This window comes from Aspergillus costaricaensis (assembly GCF_003184835.1).
Source record: "Aspergillus costaricaensis CBS 115574 unplaced genomic scaffold BO79scaffold_1, whole genome shotgun sequence".
NCBI classification, from domain to species: Eukaryota; Fungi; Ascomycota; class Eurotiomycetes; order Eurotiales; family Aspergillaceae; genus Aspergillus; species Aspergillus costaricensis.
This window is the reverse complement of record NW_020291801.1, coordinates 1,848,856-1,868,214: the sequence shown is the minus strand read 5'-3', so window position 1 is coordinate 1,868,214 and position 19,359 is coordinate 1,848,856. Positions and strand designations below refer to the sequence as shown.

Here is a 19,359-nt window from a genome sequence, read left to right as displayed (position 1 = left end):
CGATAGTCGATGCCCTCATACACACAGCTGATATCATACTTACAGGGGATACCCATCCAAGTGCAGCAAAAACTGGATCTTCTGGCCCACAGTCGAGTCTGCTGCTATATGAGACCTAATTGCTCTCTACATCATAATATACCTCCTAAGTCAGAAGGGCACATTGCAATCTTGCACCATATCCAGGTACTCCACTGAGAACGTTAACAACTTAGAAGATAACTTCCCCATCATCTTCCACTCAAGCCATCATCGATAGGGAATCGGCGATAAGACAGGCCCTAATATCTAACACTACTGCCTAGAACAACAACAATACCAGTTAGTGGGTGTCTCACCCTACCACCAATCACATCAATTGACCCTGCTATCAGTGCAGCGCACGGATTCCCATCCCGCTAGCCTAATGCAGGCTCGATAAGAGCGAAAACCTGGGGTAAAGTGGTAGGTACTCTATCTCGGCATCGGCTGTTGTCGATCGGGGCCAGCCTTGCCGATACAGCCAATGATCGTGTTGGTGGGGAGTGTTGCAGTTGTGATATTGAGTTTCGTGCCAAGATATGGTTGATAGGGTGCTGAGGGGGTTTGGATGATATCTGGGGTGGGTGTTGGGATGTATTTAGGGGAGAATATGCGCGTGTTGGTATTCGCTTGAATACTGTCGTCCTTTTTTCAACAGTATGGCGGACTTTACGACTGAAAAGAAGGAGAAGAGCGGTGGTGGTGATCTTGAAGCTGTGAAGACAAGTCTGGATAATGGGGTGATCGAGCTAGAATCGATGCCTCGGTTCTCTGCTGAGGCGGAGAAGAGGCTTGTGAGGAAGATTGATTTTCGGTATGTATGCTTTGAATATGGTTTATGGGAGTGGAGGGGGATTAATGGTGATTTAGGATTCTTCCCATCATGCTGGTCGCGTATATGATGTCGTTTGTGGACAAGCAGACGTTGAATTACTCGGCTATTATGGGTCTTCTGACGGACCTGAAGCTGCATGGGACGGAGTATAGTTGGACTTCGTCGATCTTCTACTTTGGGTATCTTGCGTTTAGGTGAGTTGACATTACGTGAAGCAGTATAGCTTGATGATCAATTCTGATGAGGAGTATCCAGCTATCCTGCATCACTACTGCTTGTCAAGTTTCCCTTGGGGAAGTACTTGGCGTGCACATAGTACGTCTTCCTCTTCCTGATGCCACACCACATGCTTAACGTTATAGTCTCTGCTGGGCCGTCGTCCTCGCATGTCATGCTGCTACCACGAACTTCACCGGACTCATGGTCGCCCGGTTCTTCCTAGGCTGCGCGGAAGCCAGTGTAACCCCGGGATTCGGCCTACTAACATCTCTATGGTATCGCACGTCTGAACAACCGCTACGCCATGGGATCTGGTTCTGTGGCAATAGTTTGTCACTGGTGCTCGGAAATGCCATTGCCGTAGGTATCTGGCAGATTCAAGACAGCTTAGCATCATGGAAGGTAGAACCTTTACAGATGCCCTGAATATTTTCACAAAGCTGACTTCTGATAGTGGATGTTTGTCATCTTCGGCACCGTCACTTTCATCTGGGGTTTTGTAATGCTCCTCCGCCTGCCCGACTCACCCACAAATGCTTCCTTCCTAACAGACGAGGAGAGGGTCATTGCGCTGGCACGACTGAAGGCAAACAAAGCGGGGTACAAAAACAATAAGATCGAATGGGGCCAGGTTATGGAAGCATTTACAGATCCGAAGACATGGTTTTTGGCTGTGTTTGTTCTGGGCTGCAATATTCCCAATGGTGGTTATACGACAGTGAGTTGTTCGCTTCATTAGGAGACTGCGCAATTAATCTGACGATACACAGTTCTCAGGCCTTATCCTTAAGGGCTTCGGATACGACACCGAACATACTCTGCTGCTAGGCATGCCTGGAGGATTCATCGTCTTCCTCATCATCTTGATATCGTATGCCCTACCACCTTTGCCCCCCACCTAAATATGGACCTCAATTTAACATTCTACGAAATTATAGCTGCTTCACATCGACCAAACTCGCCAACAGCCGCTGCATAACCTCCATCATACTCACCTGCGTCAGGTACATCCCCCTCCCCTCCAAACCACACCCAACCCCAGCCTCGCATCCCCACTAACAAGAACCGAAAAGCATCCTAGGAACCGCCCTCGTCAACAGCACCAGACCCATCGCCTCCCGCTACATCGGCCTCATCCTCATGAGTCTCTACTCCGTCAGCTTGCCCCTCTCAATGGCCATGATCAGCGCCAACATCGGCGGCATCACCAAGCGAGCCACCGTCAGCGCCATATACTTTATCATGTACTGCGTGGGGAATATTATCGGGCCGCAGCTTTTCTTTGAGAGTCAGGCGCCGAGATATCAGGTGCGTTAGACCCATACCCCCTCAACAGAAATACAGTACTTGTAAATTGAACTGACATGAGTTGATTGGTATATGTAGAGTGGGTTCATAGCCGTGTTCGTGTGTCTGGCCGTCGTGGTGGTGGATCTTGTGGCGTTTGTGGTGTATTTGAGGTGGGAGAATGCGAGGAGGGATAGGTTGGGGATGGGGGAAGGGGAGGAGAGGGAGGTGTTGGCTGATGTTACGGATTTGAAGAATCCGGGGTTTAGATATGTTTATTGATATAGTAGATTTTTAGGAGATAAAGTGGGTTGGGGTGGGTAGGTTAGTATATGATGATTTATGATGTGGACGGAGTTACCGCGTTGATAATGTAGAATGAGTACTGGGCGAGGTTATAAGCCCCAGAGTAACTAACTAGTACTTTCGAGTCTGAGATCGCGGAGAAATGAATGAATTATTCATTGCTCATAGGAATCTCAAATTTCGATGCACATCAAGGGGATCTAGTATACCCCTTAACTACAATGGATGAACATAGAACTTAATATTACTGCGCTGCACAAACACTCAAAACCCAGCAATCATCATGTCATGACGTATTCATATTCTTGCAATAAACATCATAGTAAGCCTCATCCATCATAACACCGAATCAACTACTCCTCCGCCTCGACCTCAAAATCCTCCTTCACCCTCCTCGCAAACTCATCATCCGTCACAATCTGGCACGCCACAACAGCCATCCCCGCCGCACAGGCCAGACAGCGCTGATGCGCCTCAGGTGAACCAGCACCGTTGGTGAAACCCGGGGTATGATTGACGCCGTCTGTTGGGATGGTGAAGAGGCCGTGGAAGCCGGGGAGGGCGTAGGAGACGTTTCCTGCAAGTCTCATCATTAATCAATCTGAATTTGGGACTAAGTGGGTTGACGTACCCATATCCGTCGACGCGCCAGTAAGTTTACCAGACTGCCCGGCATTATTCATCACCGTGTGATGACCCATCGCGCGCATAACAGAGACGTAGCTCTCGCAGATAGGGTTGTTGGTTTTGAGGTCGTCGTATGAGACACCCCTACCCACCATACATTAGCATTAAGAAGCATTAACCGTGGGAACTGGCTAACTCACCAATCAAACTCGACCCCACACCCCGTCGCCAACGCCGCCGCCTCAAAACACTTAACCACCTTCTCCGTCAGCGCCTTCAATCCCTTCTTCGTCGGCGAGCGAATGTAATAATCCACTGATGCCGACATAGGAATCACATTCGGCCTATCGCCCCCACTAGCCACCACACCATGAATCCTCTGCGTGGGCAGAATCTGCTGCCTCAACAGCGAGATATTCACATACGCCGCGACCACCGCATCCAATGCATTCACGCCCTCCCACGGCGCTGCGGCCGCATGCGCCGGCTTGCCCGTGAACGTCACGGTGACTTTGTCATTCGCTAGGAACCCACCGGGTAGTACTGTGGCCAAGCTGAGTAGCTCCGGATGGCCCGGGGCCATGGGGATAGGATGGACCATTAGGCAGGCGTCGACGTCCTTGTAGGCGCCATTTTCGAGGAGACGGACTTTCCCGCCGCCGGATTCTTCGGCGGGGGTGCCGAGGAGGCGGATGGTGTAGTTGGAGTCCTCTGGGGCTTGGTGTTTGAGGGCTTCGCAGGTGGCGATGAAGGCGGCGATGGAGCTTGTTGCGATGAGGTTGTGGCCGCAGGCGTGGCCGATGTTGGGGAGGGCGTCGTATTCGGCGTTGAAGACGATGGTGCGGCCGCCGGTGCTGCCGTGGGTGTAGGTTACTTCGAAGGCGGTTGGGAGGTCGTAGGCGGAGCGTTGGATGCGGTAGGATGGGTTGGTACGTTGGAGGGTTTCGAAGAGGGTGCAGATGTTGTCGTGGGCTTGGTGTTCTGTGTAGGCTAGTTCCGGGGTGGACCAGATCTGGGGTTGTTGGTTAGTAGGTATGTGAGGTATGGGTGGGTGTGTTGGGGCTTGCCTTCTTGTTGATGTCTTCTAGCTCGGAGGCATGTCTGTGGAGGGCTTCTTCGACGCTGGCGATGAAGCGTTGTTGTGTTGCTTCGAGCTGCATGGTTGTGGCTGGTGTATGTGTACTAAGTACTAGGTAGGGTTTGATTGTATTAATCAGGTGCCGGAGTTGGAGACTGGCATGCACGGCATTTTATAGCTGGATCGTGCATGGTGGAGATGGTTCTCCGCATTGATTGCGGAGATCCGAGAGGGGGCTATCGGTATCTACAATTGATAAGTGATAGGAACTGACTTATCTACTACTACTAGACTATCTACTACTGTATTTGGTACAGTTGAAGCCATCACAATTGCCGATACCGAGGTCACATGACCGGTGCCGATGCAGCCAATCGGCGGGCGAGGCTCGGCAGGATTGGCGGCAGGAGGGCAAAAAAGAGCATCGGTTGGCGATTCAATTCTCCGCATTTTCTCTTCCCCCCTCTCCTTTTGATGTCCTCCTGGTTGGTTTGTCTCGGCTCGGTGTCTCTAATGGCCCTGCTTTTGATCAGGTTACATGTCAAGTCTGACAGGACATTCCTCCCCGACAGGCACACCGCGAGTAAGTGGAGCAACGGCAAGCACGCGATAGAACCGATAGACGATGCATGGGCTCGGCAGGAGGACTCGGTCCAAGACCGGTAAGGATCCCCACCAGTTCTGTCTTACGCCAATTGTCTAGGTTTGCTTTTTTCGGGGTTTCTTTTTAAGAATGGTCGGACTTACTGCACCGCAGGTTGTCGCACGTGTAGAATCCGCAAGGTCAAATGCGACGAAGAGAAACTATTCGTTCCTGGCCAGCAGGAGCCACAATGCCGGCGTTGCACTGCGGCCCGGATCGTATGTGAGTGGAAGGGCGGCCCCATCCCCCGGGGTCCAGCTAAAAGGCCCGGAAGAGACACTCGCCCGCTGGAAGCGCAGATGGTCTGTCAGCCTATCCCGTCTCCTGCGCGTTCTTTATCGCCCACTGGTGGTGCTGGGAACAGCATCCAAGCGGCCAATTCGTTGGTTATATCGGACTTTGATCGCTCGTGTTTGAACTATCTTCAGGATTCTGCGCTGGTCGTGATCCTTGGTAAGCATTGGCCGTGGTCTACCGTGTCTTATGCATACCATAAAATTGCAGTCAAAGAACCCATGGTTATGAGCATGATGTTGGCGACTACGTCGAGTGAGATCAACCGGTCGCGTTTGTACGACCGGGACAAAACGGACGGACATTGTACCATTGAGAGTTTGTCCGACATGGACAGTAGGTTGCACTATGGCCGGGCTCTCTCTGGTCTTCGGGAAGCGCTGAAACCAGACGTCAAGTCCCCGGCGCAGATCGAAGCCATCTTCATTACCTTGTGGATGATGATTGATTATGAGAACCGATTCGGCAGCGGGACTGCTGGAATTAATATTCACATCCGCGGAATCGAGAGTCTACTCTTCAACCATGTCGTCCCGTCACTCAAACAACTAGAGCCTCCAAATGTCGCAAATAGAGAGACAAGCTCGCCGACTGCACTATGTAATGTCGCAGATGAGGCCCAGAGCATGAGCGCATGTGACAGCCCTGTGCTGCAACAGACTGCGGATTTGTCCAAACACAGACTTCGACATACAGCGGTCCCTCTTTTTCTGCTTTGGACTCTGTACTTTTTCACACCGGGCGCTTTGCTCTCTGGCCCAGGTGCTGCCAGGCTCGATGCCGACCTGTTCCGGTTTTTCATGCAAGACGAAGCAGGAAGTGCGGGTTTGAGTCTTTCTGAGCTGTATAGGATTGGCAGACAGTCCCCGTCTCGATTCTGGGGCGATTCCTACCCCACCACCGCCCAATTGGATGATATGGAGAATATGCCGGGGCTATCGTTGTATCATCGAAGTCATGTACTGCAATTCAAGATCACGGAGTTATTTCGGCAAGGAAATCCTTCAATCAAGTCGGGCCTTGAGATCATTAATGAACTCACCGTATTATCTGATGTAAGTATCCGTCTCATACCTGCAGATGACCTGTCATGTCTGCACATGGGTGGCCGAAAGCGACTAATCCACTGATCAGGAATTCGACACCTTGTTGAGTTCCGCCAAGTCTGCGCCCTCGTGTGAAGTCGTAGGTGACGGACGTCGCGTGATGGAAACGATCTTTTGGGCAGCCATTACTTACTACGGCACAATTGTGTACTTTCACCTGTGCTTCAAAGACACCCTGGCCAAAGGACTGCAGGGTGCAGGGATGATGACCCTGCATGATGCCGTTTCCCAGGTTCTGGAACTTTCTTTGAAGCTACATCGCAGCAGACCGCACTTGATGGTGCGCATCACGTGGCCTCTCTTCATCGCGGGGATTGCCACGTCCGACAGAATATACCAAGACTGGGTGTCATTTCGGCTGCGCGAGCTTGGTCGCTACGGGCTCAACTACAGCCGAGTCAGCGCACGGTTTGACGAGATTATCCAAGGAGGCGATCCATTTGCGCACGGACGAAGGCCATTGTGCGCACAGTAGTGCACTCGATTAGACGCTGAAGTGAGTTGATAGGATGTCTGCATCCCAGTGGCAACGATGATAAGGCTAGAATAGCCCGGGGATCTGCCTGACGTGTTTTCTAGAAAGTTTCGGGAAGAGGATCCTAGCCAAATCGTGGGGTCTTCCCCGACTGCCAACATATGCTACGCTCTAGCCATGCAGCTAGTGGTCGTACATTAACGCACTCATTCAGGGCCTGCCATGCACAACGATTATGCTTGGTTCTGAAGTGACATCGTGGTCATAGTGACGACCCTGTTCGAACGAGTCAAATGGACATGAACAGACTTAGAGTTTGCCAACCATAGCACTAGTCTTGGCAAAAGATATACGCGGGAACAAAGACTTTCCATTGCGGTCGCTGACTATCTGCAATGTTGTAGCGGGCTATTCGCTGAAATATGATGTCTGACAAATCGGGCACCTATACTGATGGTATTCGAACCATGATGCGAGACAGGACGCATGGAAGACATGGTGGCAACGGTTGAGGACCAGGATGTTTCTCCTCCCAGATACTCGATCGGCCTCCATTGTGTCATGCAGGTTGGGCTCGTCGTGGGGTGATGGTGCGACCCAGGCCGGCTCGGGAAAAGGAAGGGTATCTTGGGACGCTGCTAGGGTTGACAGACAGATGGGACTACCAAGGAAGCCATGCATCAGTTCTATGGAACGCAAGTCCGGCCAAGACCGCTACCAGCAATGTGTCCCCGCATCTCGGCCAAGCGTTGGCGCCACCCAAAGGAGAACAGCCTTACCAGGATTCCTGAGCGTATAACCGATCCTCGCAGCTCGCGTGTGTCTGCTCGTCCAGCCATCGATCGACCGATACCTGCCGCATTATGCCACCATCGGTGAGGTTGCGGAGTTCGCTACTGCGTCTGGCAGTTGCTCGTCGACGATGATGGTACAGCACGATACTGTCAGGTTAGATACATCCAAACAATGGAATTCAACCAGCATGCAGCATCCTCCACCAGGCATGCATGCAGCAGTTGAGCCTCCAATAGGGGACACTGGAACACTAGTACTCACAATGGGATCGTACTCAAGGCCACAAACAACACCACTGCACCCACAATGACACCCACTATGCCGGTGTGGTGCGTATCCCCAGCCATCGGAAGTATACGGAGGAACAACAACAAAGATAAGATCGATAGGTCAACTGCGCTCAGGAGATGACGCGTCGGATAAATCGGCTCGAAGCCAGCGACTCACTCCTCACGACAGCTTCCAAAGCAGCATCAGCAGCGTCAGCAGGGGTAAGGTGGTGGGGATGGTTGCATGGGGGGATACTGGGAATGGGATCCATCACCGGCGGGGGAATTGGGGCAGGTCTCCGAGGACAGAGACGGCTGCATTTAAAGTTGAGCCAGCGAGTGGCCCTCAGACCCCCGCGCAGCAGCACGCCAAGGCCACCGGACAGTCAACCTGCGGCGCCGTCTGTATTATTGCCTCCAGGAGGCGCCAAGTCTCCGCGCTCCGGAACACCTTGGCGTTTCCGCTGGGGCCACTCGGCCGCTGCACCAATCATATCGCTCGAACTCGGGTCTCGATGCTCGTACTGGCTCACGTGGCGGAATGCTGTGGTCGTATGCGTCATAATCCCGAAAGAGGCGAGACTCGCCGACTTCGCGCCCAAGGTTGGCGCCAAGGCATCGCTTCCGGGGGTTCTGTGATTGGCGCTTGGCGGGCTGGGCAGTTCTGTTCGGCCTTGGGTGTTTATACTGAATGCCAAGACTACTTCCAGGTCCGGCGATACAGAAACACTTATAAGAAGGAGGAATTCCCCGGGATCATGTCGAAGAGAGAGTTTAGAATTGGAAATAAGCAAGAATCAGGATCTAGAACAGATCAGATCAAATCAATTCACTGCTTCGCCTCACGTGTATGGACTCTCATTCCATAGAGGATACATTCTACATGACACCTCCGTGATTTACTACCTTTAGTAGAGAAACCCCAAGCATTACACACAGACACAGAAACAACACACAGATACCCCAATATGGGCACTGAGAAACAGTCTCAGACTGCCTCCACCCCCTCCCACTCTCCCCTCTCCGCCCCCGCCCACACCCTTCCCTATGCCTCCGTCTTGCAAGAGCTTTCTGTCAACTCAGAAGAAGGTCTCAGCACCCAGGAAGCAAAGTCCCGCCTTCAGAAATGGGGACCCAACGAACTCGAAGGGGACGAGGGCATCTCCCTCGCGAAGATTATCATCCGCCAGGTGGCAAACGCAATGATGCTGGTAAGTTTCCCAATCTTTACCATCTTGCCTTCCCATCTCGCTAACATGATCTACTATTCAGGTCCTCATCATCGCCATGGCCGTCAGTTTCGGCATTGAATCCTGGATCGAAGGCGGTGTCATCGGGGCCGTTATCGCCCTGAATATCATCGTAGGCGTCTACCAGGACTACGCGGCCGAGAAGACCATGGACTCGCTACGCGGCCTCAGTTCACCCACAGGAGTCGTCACCCGTGACGGCAAGACAGGCACCATTCCCGCCATGGAGATCGTCGTGGGTGATATGGTCGATTTGAAAGTGGGAGATACAGTTCCGGCTGATTTACGGTATGCGTCATACATTTGCCACTCCATTGATACATTCATAATGAGATAATGATCTAACACCAAATAGACTAGTGGAGACGATGAACTTTGAAACAGACGAAGCCCTTCTTACTGGCGAATCCCTCCCCGTTACCAAGTCATCCACTACTACCTTCCCCGCTGACACTGGACCCGGCGACCGTCTCAATGTCGCATACAGCTCCTCCACCGTCACCCGGGGCCGCGCGCGCGGCGTGGTGATTAGCACTGGCATGAAAACCGAGATTGGTGCGATCGCCGCGGCGCTTCGTGAAAATGGCAACCAGCGGCGCCGGCCCGTCCGTCGCGGTCCTCAAGGCGAGACCAAGAAGCGGTGGTACGTGGTGGCTTGGACATTGACATGCACAGATGCAGTGGGTCGGTTCCTGGGAATTAACGTGGGGACACCACTTCAGCGGAAATTGAGTAAGCTGGCGCTGCTGTTGTTTGGAATTGCAGTAGTATTCGCAATCATTGTGATGGGCGCCAATGACATGCGCGATGACAAGGAAGTGATCATCTACGCAGTTGCTACCGGATTGGCCATGATCCCCGCTTGTCTCGTGGTCGTGTTGACGGTCACCATGGCTATGGGCACGAAGCAAATGGTCGAGAGGAACGTGATTGTGCGGAAGATGGATTCCCTCGAGGCATTGGGCGCCGTGTCGAACATCTGCTCCGACAAGACGGGCACTCTAACCCAAGGACGCATGGTGGCTAAGAAGGCCTGGGTACCAGGGCTGGGTACAGTCTCAGTCGGAGTCTCCCGTGACCCATTGGACCCGTATGACGGCGAGCTCAAGGTCATCGACGCCATGCCCGGAGAAGGAGAAAGCGAAGGCGACACCAAGACGCCGCAAGAGATAGTAACAAACAGTGCGCTGCTGCAGCGCTATCTGGACGTCGCAGCCATGGCGAACCTCGCACACGTGCACCGCTCCGAAGAAAATGGAGAATGGCAAGCCCGTGGTGAGCCCACCGACATCGCCATCCAGGTCTTCGCCGCACGCTTCGACTGGGGCCGGGAAAGATGGACCGCAGGCGACAAGCCCATCTGGACACAGCAGGCCGAGTACCCCTTCGACTCGACCATCAAAAAGATGTCCGTGATCTTCCGCCGCGACGACACCGACGTGATCTTCACCAAGGGTGCCGTGGAACGTGTCCTCGAAGCCTGCACATCCATCGTCTGGACCACCGGCACCTCCGAACCCGTGCCCCTAACCGACGACATCCGCAACACCATCCTCCAAAACATGGAAGCGCTGGCACGCGAAGGACTACGCGTACTCGCCCTCGCCCACCGCACCAGCTCCTCCACCTTCACCGACGTCCCACCCCGTGACACCGTCGAACAAGACCTCACTTTCGCCGGCCTGATCGGGCTCTACGACCCCCCTCGCCCGGAGACTGCTGGCGCCATCGAAGAATGCCACCGCGCCGGCATCTCCGTGCACATGGTAACAGGCGACCACCCAGGCACCGCCCGAGCCATCGCCGCCCAAGTCGGCATCATCCCGGCCAACGCACAGCTCCTTTCGCGCGACGTGGCCGACAACCTCGTCATGACAGCCAGTCAATTCGACTCCCTCAGCGAGTCCGAGATCGACGCCCTGCCTACCCTCCCCGCCGTGATCGCGCGCTGCGCCCCGAACACCAAAGTGCGAATGATCGAGGCGTTGCACCGCCGCGGCCGGTACGCCGCGATGACAGGCGACGGAGTGAACGACTCGCCGTCGCTGAAGCGGGCAGACGTGGGGATCGCAATGGGCCAAGCAGGCAGCGACGTGGCAAAAGATGCATCGGAGCTGGTCCTAACAGACGACAACTTCGCAAGCATCATCAACGGTATCGAAGAGGGCCGTCGCATCTTCGACAATATCCAGAAATTCGTGCTGCATTTACTTGCTGAGAACGTAGGGTTAGCGCTAACCCTACTGATCGGACTGGTCTTCAAAGACGAGAACGGCCAGAGTGTGTTCCCCATCGCACCGGTGGAAATCCTCTGGATCATCATGATTACGTCCGGACTGCCTGATATCGGACTGGGAATGGAGATGGCGGCGAGTGATGTGATGGATAGACCGCCGCAGAGTGTATGTCCCTCTCCTTCTTTTATCTCCTACCATACCATACAATGACTAACAACTAATGATGAATAGAAAAACGGCATCTTCACCCCAGAAATCATCATCGACACCCTCGTCTACGGCATCTGGATGGCCGCTCTGTGCCTCAGCGCCTTCACCCTCGTCCTCTTCGCCTGGGGCGACGGCAACCTCGCAACAGAATGCAACAGCAGCTACTCGACCCCCTGCGACACGGTCTTCCGTGCCCGCGCCACCACCTTCGTCTGCATGACCTGGTTCGCGCTGCTTCTGGCCTGGGAGATGATGCATTTGCGGCGCAGTCTGTTCAATATGCATGATTCTACCTCCACCTCTACCTCAAACTCCAAGCCTAGAAATAAATACACGGGCTGGCTCTCCGACATCTACCGCAACAAGTATCTCTTCTGGGGTATTGTGATCGGATTCGTGCTTACGTTTCCCGTGCTGTATATCCCTGTGATTAATGATGTGGTGTTTAAGCATATTGGGATTGGGTGGGAGTGGGGGGTGGTGTTTGTCGAGGCGGGGCTGTTTTTAGGCGGTGTCGAGGGGTGGAAGTGGGTTAAGAGGGTGTTTGTGAGGAGGTGGGCGGCGAAGAGGGGGGATGAGAGGAATACTATTCAGGGGGTTGGTGGGAGTGGGAGGAATGGAGTGGATGAGGAGAAGGGGGCTGGGGGGTTTAGTCGGTTTACGACGTTGAGTCGGGAGGAGGGGGTGTTGGGGTTGAAGAAGATTTAATTGATAGATTCTGTTCTGTGGGTTGGGGATGATGGTTATAGACTTGTTTGATAGATTTTTAGAGATGATCTGATTAACATATTAGTTAATGTTGTTGCGAGTGTCGTACTGAACTTTAAGACGGATTTCAAAATCATTCAATTCATATATCGTAGGATGGCTATACTAATGTCCCAGGTTCTGAGGAGCGGCGGTGGCCGGTCCCTCTGGAGTAACATACGCCTATTACATCTAGTTAGTAATGACCCATCAAAGATAACTAAATGGGAAACATACCTTGGACATTCCACCATCCACGACAAAGTCACTACCATTGACGAAACTGCTCTCGTCACTAGCCAAAAACACCACAGCATGAGCCTGCTCAATAGCCTCTCCGAACCGACCAGTAGGGAAGTGCACCTCCCGCCGGAAGCGCTTGGGCTTGTCGTCACCCAGCCAATCTTGCAAAAGGGGAGTGCTACAACATGTCAGTAACCATACCAGAATCAAAAACAAAGAATAAGGAAGACTAACTTCAACGGCGCCGGACACAGCGCATTGAACCGGAATCCCTCCCTCGCATGCACAATAGCCAATTCGCGCGTCAACGCCAACACAGCACCCTTACTAGCCGTGTACGCCAACTGGGGCGTAGCACTTCCCACCAAGGCGACCACACTCGCCGTGTTGATGATGCTGCCCTTGGTCTTCTTGTGACGACGCAGACTCAGCACAGCATGCTTGCATCCGAACCACACACCCTTGACGTTGATGTTATGCGTCAGATCCCAGATCTTCTCGGGGGTGTCCACGGCGTCGGCATCGTCGGCGTGCATGATGCCCGCGTTGTTGAAGATGACGTCGGTGCCGCCCCAGCTGTCCTGGGACTCGACCATGGCTTGTACGTCGGATTCCTTGGAGACGTCGCATTTGATGGTCTCGACGCGGGGAGCGGTGGGAACGACTTCATTGACTTTGGCGAGGGCTTTCTCTAGGGCGGGGGCCGAGATGTCAGCCATTAGGATGTTGGCGCCTTCGCGGGCGAAGAGGATGCTGGTTTCGAGGCCGATGCCGCTGGTTTGGTCAGTGGGATGGTCGATGGGGATATTGAGGGTTTAGAGACGTGTAGCTTACCCAGCTGCACCGGTAATGATGGCATTCTTGCCTTGGAGACGACCTCTGGGAGCGGATGCCATGATTCTGGGGTTGTGTTAGCTGTGATGGTGGATAGTGGGGATGGTGCGGGGTAGAGTGGATGGCAGTATGGGTGATTGTATGGGATTGGCGTACCTCGGGATATCTTTAAGATATATCGAGTAAATTTAATTAAGGATAGAGACAATTGAGCAAGTATCAGCTCGGACAAGGAGAATTACAATGAAGAAGTGAGGAGAGAGAGATGCAAGAGAAGCAGGGATAATGAAGCAGGAATGCGGGACAGTGGATCCCGCTTATCTAATGGCGATCCCGATAAGGCAGGCAGCTGTCAGGCACGCAGGCCACCATGCATACACTGCATCTGCTGGTCGAATATTCATCATTCATTGTCAATCAAGCTCTGTATCTGTCATCATTGGACAAGACACCTGATAAGGGCTGCAAACATCCCAATCACTGTGGCTTCAAGTATCAGCATGGCGGGCCCCGTGACGGTCCTCCAACTGATAAGCAGCGGTGGCTGACGTCCTTGCGTTCCGCTCGCCTCCTCACCGTCATTCCCCTCATTCCCCCCAATTTCACTGCTGGTCAGTTCTCTCCACCAGCAGTACTATCCCCTCAATCTGCTCGTGTCATAACCCGATCACCCACCATCATGTCCTCTACCACCCCACCCTACGAAGTCACTCTCGAGAACGTCGCCCATGTCCTCCAGAATGACACCCGGGTCAAGCTGGCCGGTGTTGACGTCGATGGCATGCTCCGCGGCAAGCTCGTCTCCAAGAAGAAGTTCCTCTCCATCGTAGCTGATGGCGGCTTTGGCTTCTGCTCCGTCATTTTTGGCTGGGATATGCATGACCGCACATACTTCAAGGAATTGACCATCAGCAACAAGGAGAACGGGTACCGCGATCTCGTGGCAGTTCCGGATCTGAGTAGTTTCCGTCGCATTCCGTGGGAGAATAATGTGCCATTCTTTCTGGTCAGCTTCTTGGACCCTGATACGAATGAGCCGGTCTGTGCTTGTCCGCGGGGGCTATTAAAGTCCGCTCTGGGGAAGGCGGAGGCTGCGGGGTATCGTGCCATGGCGGGGGGTAAGCGCTTTCGTCATATTCTTCTTGAGACTCGCTGACGGTTTCCCAGCGGAATATGAGTTCTATCAGTTCCGCGCGCCAGGAACGCATTCGAACCCCGAGCGCAATGCGTCGGCCACGGCAACCTTCCTCAAGGAGAACCCCGTCGAGTCCCTGCCTCCGCTGACGGAGGGCATGTTCGGGTACAGTCTGACCCGTCCTATCCACAACCAAGACTACTATTATGGAGTGTTCGACGCGTGTGAGCAGTTTAATTGTGAAATCGAGGGTTGGCATACAGAGAGCGGTCCTGGTGTTTATGAGGCGGTAGGTTGCATTGGGTGACGTTATGGTCCCTGCTGACGGTAGCAGGCGCTACAATTCGGAGAGGCCAAAGAAATGGCCGACAAAGCTGGTCTTTTCAAGTGAGTGGCTTCAATCTACAGAAGATCAAACTGACTGTGCCAGATACGTCGTCAAGTCGATCGGCACCAAGCACGGCATCACACCCACCTTTATGGCCAAGCCACGCGAGGGTTTACCCGGGAATAGCGGACACATGCACATCTCACTGGTCTCGAGCGATGGGAAGAATGCGTTCATCCGCGACACGCCCGACCAAAATCCGCCATATCCCGATGTGGCTTATCTCTCCGATCTAGGGCGACATTTCCTAGCCGGGGTCCTCACTGGTCTTCCTGATATCATGCCAATGTTTGCACCCACGGTGAACTCTTACAAGCGGCTGGTGGAGAACTTCTGGGCGCCGGTTACGGTCTCCTGGGGACTTGAGCATCGGGCGGCCTCGATTCGGCTTATCACCCCACCTACCGCGAGCGCAAAAGCAACCCGGCTAGAGGTGCGTGTACCCGGGGCTGACGCGAACCCGCATTTTGTTTTAGCAGCAGTTGTTGCATTGGGGTGGCGGGGTGTGGAGAAGAAGCTGGAGATTCCGGTTCCGCCGCTGTCTAAGGGCGAGGATATGGGCGGGGCAAGCGATAAGGGGGTCCGATTAGCCAAGTCGCTGCGGGAAGCCACGACGGCGTTCATGCGCAAAGACAGTGTCGCACGGGAGGTCTTTGGCGATGCGTTTGTGGAGCATTTTGGGGGCACGCGGGAGCATGAAGTGCGCTTGTGGGAGGAGGCCGTCACGGATTGGTGAGTGGCGGAGCTGGCTGCAGTGAGATGAAGATACTGACTATTGATAGGGAGGTCCGACGCTATATTGAGACGGTGTAACCGGATGGACGGAGCTGCGTGTACAGGCCAGCAGCTGGCAGATTAGAAGCCCGTGTTACCTTGTTATTTTGATTTCCCTGTTTTGCCCAGACTGGTCCAGATCGGACGGTACAGATTGGCTGCAGACGAATCCGTGGCAACCCGAGCTGGAGCTGGGGTCGGGAGAGCACAGCGGGAGTTAGAGTTGACAGCGATCACATGCGTTCACATGTGGAAGCGATGACTGGATGTACTTTTGATCCTTGTTTCATAGTAGGCGTATAGCATGTGCGTAGCGAATTGAACGAGCATACATAGAGTAGCTGTGGCATTCTCATCTTGTTCGAATTTTTGCCAGCCATGAGTGAGTCACTGTAGCAATGATACAGCTCCACGGCATCAGAAAAAGCACCGTATCATAATCGGGACAAGTCGGTCAAGTGTAGGCGATGGCCGGACCGCAGGAAGCTTGCTCCAGGACGGACGGAGGAGAGGAGCAGTACAGGGCAGCAGGATGGCGGCGAACCGCGGTTGGGAGGAAAGGCTCTCGGGCCTGCGGGGAGTTTAGGAGTTTAGGAGCTTATCAACATCCTCGGTTGACTGCGTGAGTGGCTACTGGAGTGGACAATGCAGTGTTGGTGTATCTGGGCAGCTGCAACAGAGCCAGCAAGTACCGACCCACGTCGGGAATCATCTCGAGATCTTCCAGGATAGTATCGTTAATATAGTGATCACTACAGAGAGTATAGTACTCGAATGTATCGAGTAAGAAGTACTCGGCCTGAACGATAAGCCGTAAGTCGGAATCGGTAGCCGGCGTGCCCCGCCCGTTATCGGCCGAATTGCAGCTGGGTTTCCCGCGGAAAAGTCACGTGGAATGGAAGCTCTGGAGCAGCCCTCATTTTGGGTTCAATCCAGCTTATCGGGACTCCCCATGGACCGCGGTTAGTGAAGTGAATGGTGGGACTGACGTAGTCGCTGTGTAGAACATATATTCTCTTGCTCTCCCTCCACATCTCGTAGCTTATAATAGTGCTGGTTGTTCTTGAAGTCTTCTTCGCTGCTTCCTTCTTCATATCATCTCATCTCCAGTACTTCTATCCTGCCGGTCCGGATAGTATCTAGTATACCCTCCCCCCTCATATACTTCCCGATAAGATAAAGGACTCTCAATCCATCCTCCACCATGGTGCAAGTCGATACCCAACTCAAGGACGTCGTCATCCTCGGCAATGTGAGCTCGGAAGCTCGCAAGATCCTCACCAAGGACGCCTGTGCCTTCCTCGCCATCCTCCACCGCACCTTCAACCCTACTCGCAAGGCCCTCCTCCAGCGCCGCATCGACCGCCAGGCTGAGATTGACAAGGGTCACCTCCCCGACTTCCTGCCCGAGACAAAGCACATTCGTGAGAACGATGCCTGGAAGGGTGCTCCCCCGGCTCCGGGACTCGTCGACCGCCGTGTGGAAATCACCGGTCCCACAGATCGCAAGATGGTCGTCAACGCGTTGAACTCGGATGTCTGGACATACATGGCTGATTTCGAGGGTATGCCCTTTATTTCCCCGGATCATTCCCAGGAGTACAGTAGCTAATAGCAAAAATAGATTCCAGCGCTCCTACCTGGGAAAACATGATCAACGGCCAAGTCAACCTCTACGACGCCATCCGTCGCCAGGTCGATTTCACACAGGGTGGTAAGGAATACAAGCTGCGGACAGACCGCGTGCTCCCCACTCTCATTGCTCGCGCTCGTGGCTGGCACCTCGACGAGAAGCACTTCACTGTCGACGGCACCCCCATCTCCGGCAGTCTGTTCGACTTTGGTCTGTACTTCTACCACAATGCCAAGGAGCTCGTTGCCCGCGGGTTCGGCCCGTACTTCTACCTTCCCAAGATGGAGTCGCATCTCGAGGCGCGTCTGTGGAACGACGTCTTCAACCTGGCTCAGGACTACATTGGTATGCCGCGCGGAACGATCCGTGGTACCGTGCTGATCGAGACCATCTCGGCGGCGTTTGAGATGGATGAGATCATCTACGAGTTGCGCGAACACAGCTCTGGATTGAACTGTGGTCGTTGGGATTACATCTTCTCCTTCATTAAGAAGTTCCGCAAGCACCCCAACTTTGTGCTTCCGGATCGTTCGGACGTTACTATGACCGTGCCGTTTATGGATGCGTATGTGAAGTTGTTGATTAAGACTTGCCACCGCAGAGGAGTCCATGCTATGGTAGGTCCCCATCCTCTTTAACACTGAGGTGCTATGTGAAGATGATACTAATGATATTGCAGGGAGGCATGGCCGCTCAAATCCCCATTAAGAACGACCCCACCGCCAACGACAAGGCCATGGAGAGCGTGCGCGCCGACAAGCTGCGTGAAGTGCGCGCCGGCCACGACGGCACCTGGGTTGCCCACCCTGCTCTGGCTTCCATCGCCTCGGAGATCTTCAACACCTACATGCCCACCCCCAACCAGCTGTTCGTCCGTCGTGAGGACGTCCACATCACCGCCAACGATCTCCTGAACACCAACGTCCCCGGCAAGATCACCGAGGACGGCATCCGCAAGAACCTGAACATCGGTCTGTCCTACATGGAGGGATGGCTCCGCGGTGTGGGCTGCATTCCCATCAACTTCCTGATGGTACGCCCCAATCTCTTTCCTTTTCTCATCCACACATTATGGAATGTATACTAACAAAGGAACAGGAGGATGCCGCTACCGCTGAAGTCTCCCGCAGTCAGCTCTGGCAATGGACGCACCACGGCATCACCACCTCCGACGGCAAGAAGGTCGACAAGGCATACGCTCTGCGTCTCCTGCAGGAGCAGGCTGACAGCCTGGCCGCCAAGGGTCCCCAGGGCAACAAGTTCCAGCTCGCGGCGCGGTACTTTGCCGGCCAGGTGACGGGCGAGGACTATGCCGATTTCCTGACGAGTTTGTTGTACAATGAGATTTCGTCGGCGGGCAAGGCCGAGCCTGCTGCTAAGCTGTAAGCTGAGTAGCTAGCTTGCGGTTGATTTCGGACGTAATGGTGTTACGATATGTTTATGGCATGGGTTTTAATTGTTCATATTATTAGGATGATTGGGTTTGATAGGCTGGACTTATTATCATTGTTATTATTATCATTGCTCTTGCGATTGTTACTATGGTATTACACATATTGAATGGATGAATGCATTTCCTCTAGGATTATCAGATTATTATCAACGCTTACATTGAATTACTTCACATATCCTGGGACCGAGATACAACTATTAATAGTGTAGCGTTGAGTCCTATTCGGTCCAGCTGTTGACATGCTAGTACTTATGGTCTATAGACCAACTTACTTGAAGAGGATATATATGGACTTCATCGGTAGTATCGATTAACATAAGTTACTGCTACTTTATAATTGTTATATTACATGTCCTGTCTTTCTAATATCTCAGTTATCAAGCAAGAGTTATTGCATTCATGAATGCAGCGAGATATGTAGAACTGATTAATACTAATGAGAGGAGGAGAAAATGGAGTTTAGCTGGATCCATTCGTGTGACAATAACTGAGAGCAAGAG

General features: G+C 53.3%; 8 protein-coding genes across 8 annotated transcripts; 5 read left to right on the top strand and 3 right to left on the bottom strand.

Moving 5' to 3' along the window:
- Positions 1-680: 680 nt before the first annotated feature.
- BO79DRAFT_261851 (putative MFS allantoate transporter) lies at positions 681-2,644 on the top strand (the record flags this gene model as incomplete). Its single annotated transcript, XM_025686536.1, has 9 exons — positions 681-835; positions 892-1,050; positions 1,112-1,171; positions 1,219-1,477; positions 1,530-1,793; positions 1,846-1,946; positions 2,014-2,079; positions 2,149-2,383; positions 2,462-2,644. The coding sequence occupies 9 exons, from the start codon at positions 681-683 to the stop codon at positions 2,642-2,644; spliced, it is 1,482 nt and encodes a 493-aa protein (XP_025545466.1).
- A 320-nt stretch (positions 2,645-2,964) lies between these two features.
- On the bottom strand, positions 2,965-4,455 carry BO79DRAFT_261846 (M20 family metallopeptidase; the record flags this gene model as incomplete). The annotated part of the gene is made up of 4 exons (XM_025686535.1): positions 2,965-3,245; positions 3,300-3,439; positions 3,496-4,307; positions 4,363-4,455. 4 exons carry the CDS (start codon positions 4,453-4,455, stop codon positions 3,022-3,024), a joined length of 1,269 nt encoding a protein of 422 aa, XP_025545465.1. The 3' UTR covers positions 2,965-3,021.
- Positions 4,456-4,888: 433 nt separating this feature from the next.
- BO79DRAFT_234283 (uncharacterized protein) lies at positions 4,889-7,271 on the top strand. The gene is made up of 4 exons (XM_025684360.1): positions 4,889-5,035; positions 5,131-5,469; positions 5,521-6,365; positions 6,445-7,271. Exons 1-4 carry the CDS (start codon positions 4,999-5,001, stop codon positions 6,889-6,891), a joined length of 1,668 nt encoding a protein of 555 aa, XP_025545464.1. The 5' UTR covers positions 4,889-4,998; the 3' UTR covers positions 6,892-7,271.
- A 28-nt stretch (positions 7,272-7,299) lies between these two features.
- BO79DRAFT_185337 (RING finger protein) lies at positions 7,300-8,157 on the bottom strand (the record flags this gene model as incomplete). Its single annotated transcript, XM_025680391.1, has 2 exons — positions 7,948-8,157; positions 7,300-7,552 (listed from the first exon to the last, which is right to left on the bottom strand). The coding sequence occupies exons 1-2, from the start codon at positions 8,031-8,033 to the stop codon at positions 7,300-7,302; spliced, it is 339 nt and encodes a 112-aa protein (XP_025545463.1). The 5' UTR covers positions 8,034-8,157.
- Positions 8,158-8,923: 766 nt separating this feature from the next.
- BO79DRAFT_261825 (sodium P-type ATPase) lies at positions 8,924-12,360 on the top strand (the record flags this gene model as incomplete). Its single annotated transcript, XM_025686534.1, has 4 exons — positions 8,924-9,166; positions 9,228-9,493; positions 9,561-11,607; positions 11,674-12,360. The coding sequence occupies 4 exons, from the start codon at positions 8,924-8,926 to the stop codon at positions 12,358-12,360; spliced, it is 3,243 nt and encodes a 1,080-aa protein (XP_025545462.1).
- A 75-nt stretch (positions 12,361-12,435) lies between these two features.
- On the bottom strand, positions 12,436-13,712 carry BO79DRAFT_185335 (putative short-chain dehydrogenase/reductase family protein). The gene is made up of 5 exons (XM_025680390.1): positions 13,633-13,712; positions 13,477-13,542; positions 12,877-13,416; positions 12,637-12,820; positions 12,436-12,582 (listed from the first exon to the last, which is right to left on the bottom strand). Exons 2-5 carry the CDS (start codon positions 13,536-13,538, stop codon positions 12,526-12,528), a joined length of 843 nt encoding a protein of 280 aa, XP_025545461.1. The 5' UTR covers positions 13,539-13,542; positions 13,633-13,712; the 3' UTR covers positions 12,436-12,525.
- A 364-nt stretch (positions 13,713-14,076) lies between these two features.
- Positions 14,077-16,103, top strand: BO79DRAFT_206285 (glutamine synthetase family protein). The gene is made up of 5 exons (XM_025681943.1): positions 14,077-14,594; positions 14,644-14,900; positions 14,946-14,998; positions 15,042-15,731; positions 15,782-16,103. The coding sequence occupies exons 1-5, from the start codon at positions 14,156-14,158 to the stop codon at positions 15,810-15,812; spliced, it is 1,470 nt and encodes a 489-aa protein (XP_025545460.1). The 5' UTR covers positions 14,077-14,155; the 3' UTR covers positions 15,813-16,103.
- Positions 16,104-16,821: 718 nt separating this feature from the next.
- On the top strand, positions 16,822-19,008 carry BO79DRAFT_206283 (malate synthase). The gene is made up of 4 exons (XM_025681942.1): positions 16,822-17,338; positions 17,398-18,023; positions 18,086-18,439; positions 18,505-19,008. The coding sequence occupies exons 1-4, from the start codon at positions 16,978-16,980 to the stop codon at positions 18,790-18,792; spliced, it is 1,629 nt and encodes a 542-aa protein (XP_025545459.1). The 5' UTR covers positions 16,822-16,977; the 3' UTR covers positions 18,793-19,008.
- The last annotated feature ends 351 nt before the right edge of the window (positions 19,009-19,359 follow it).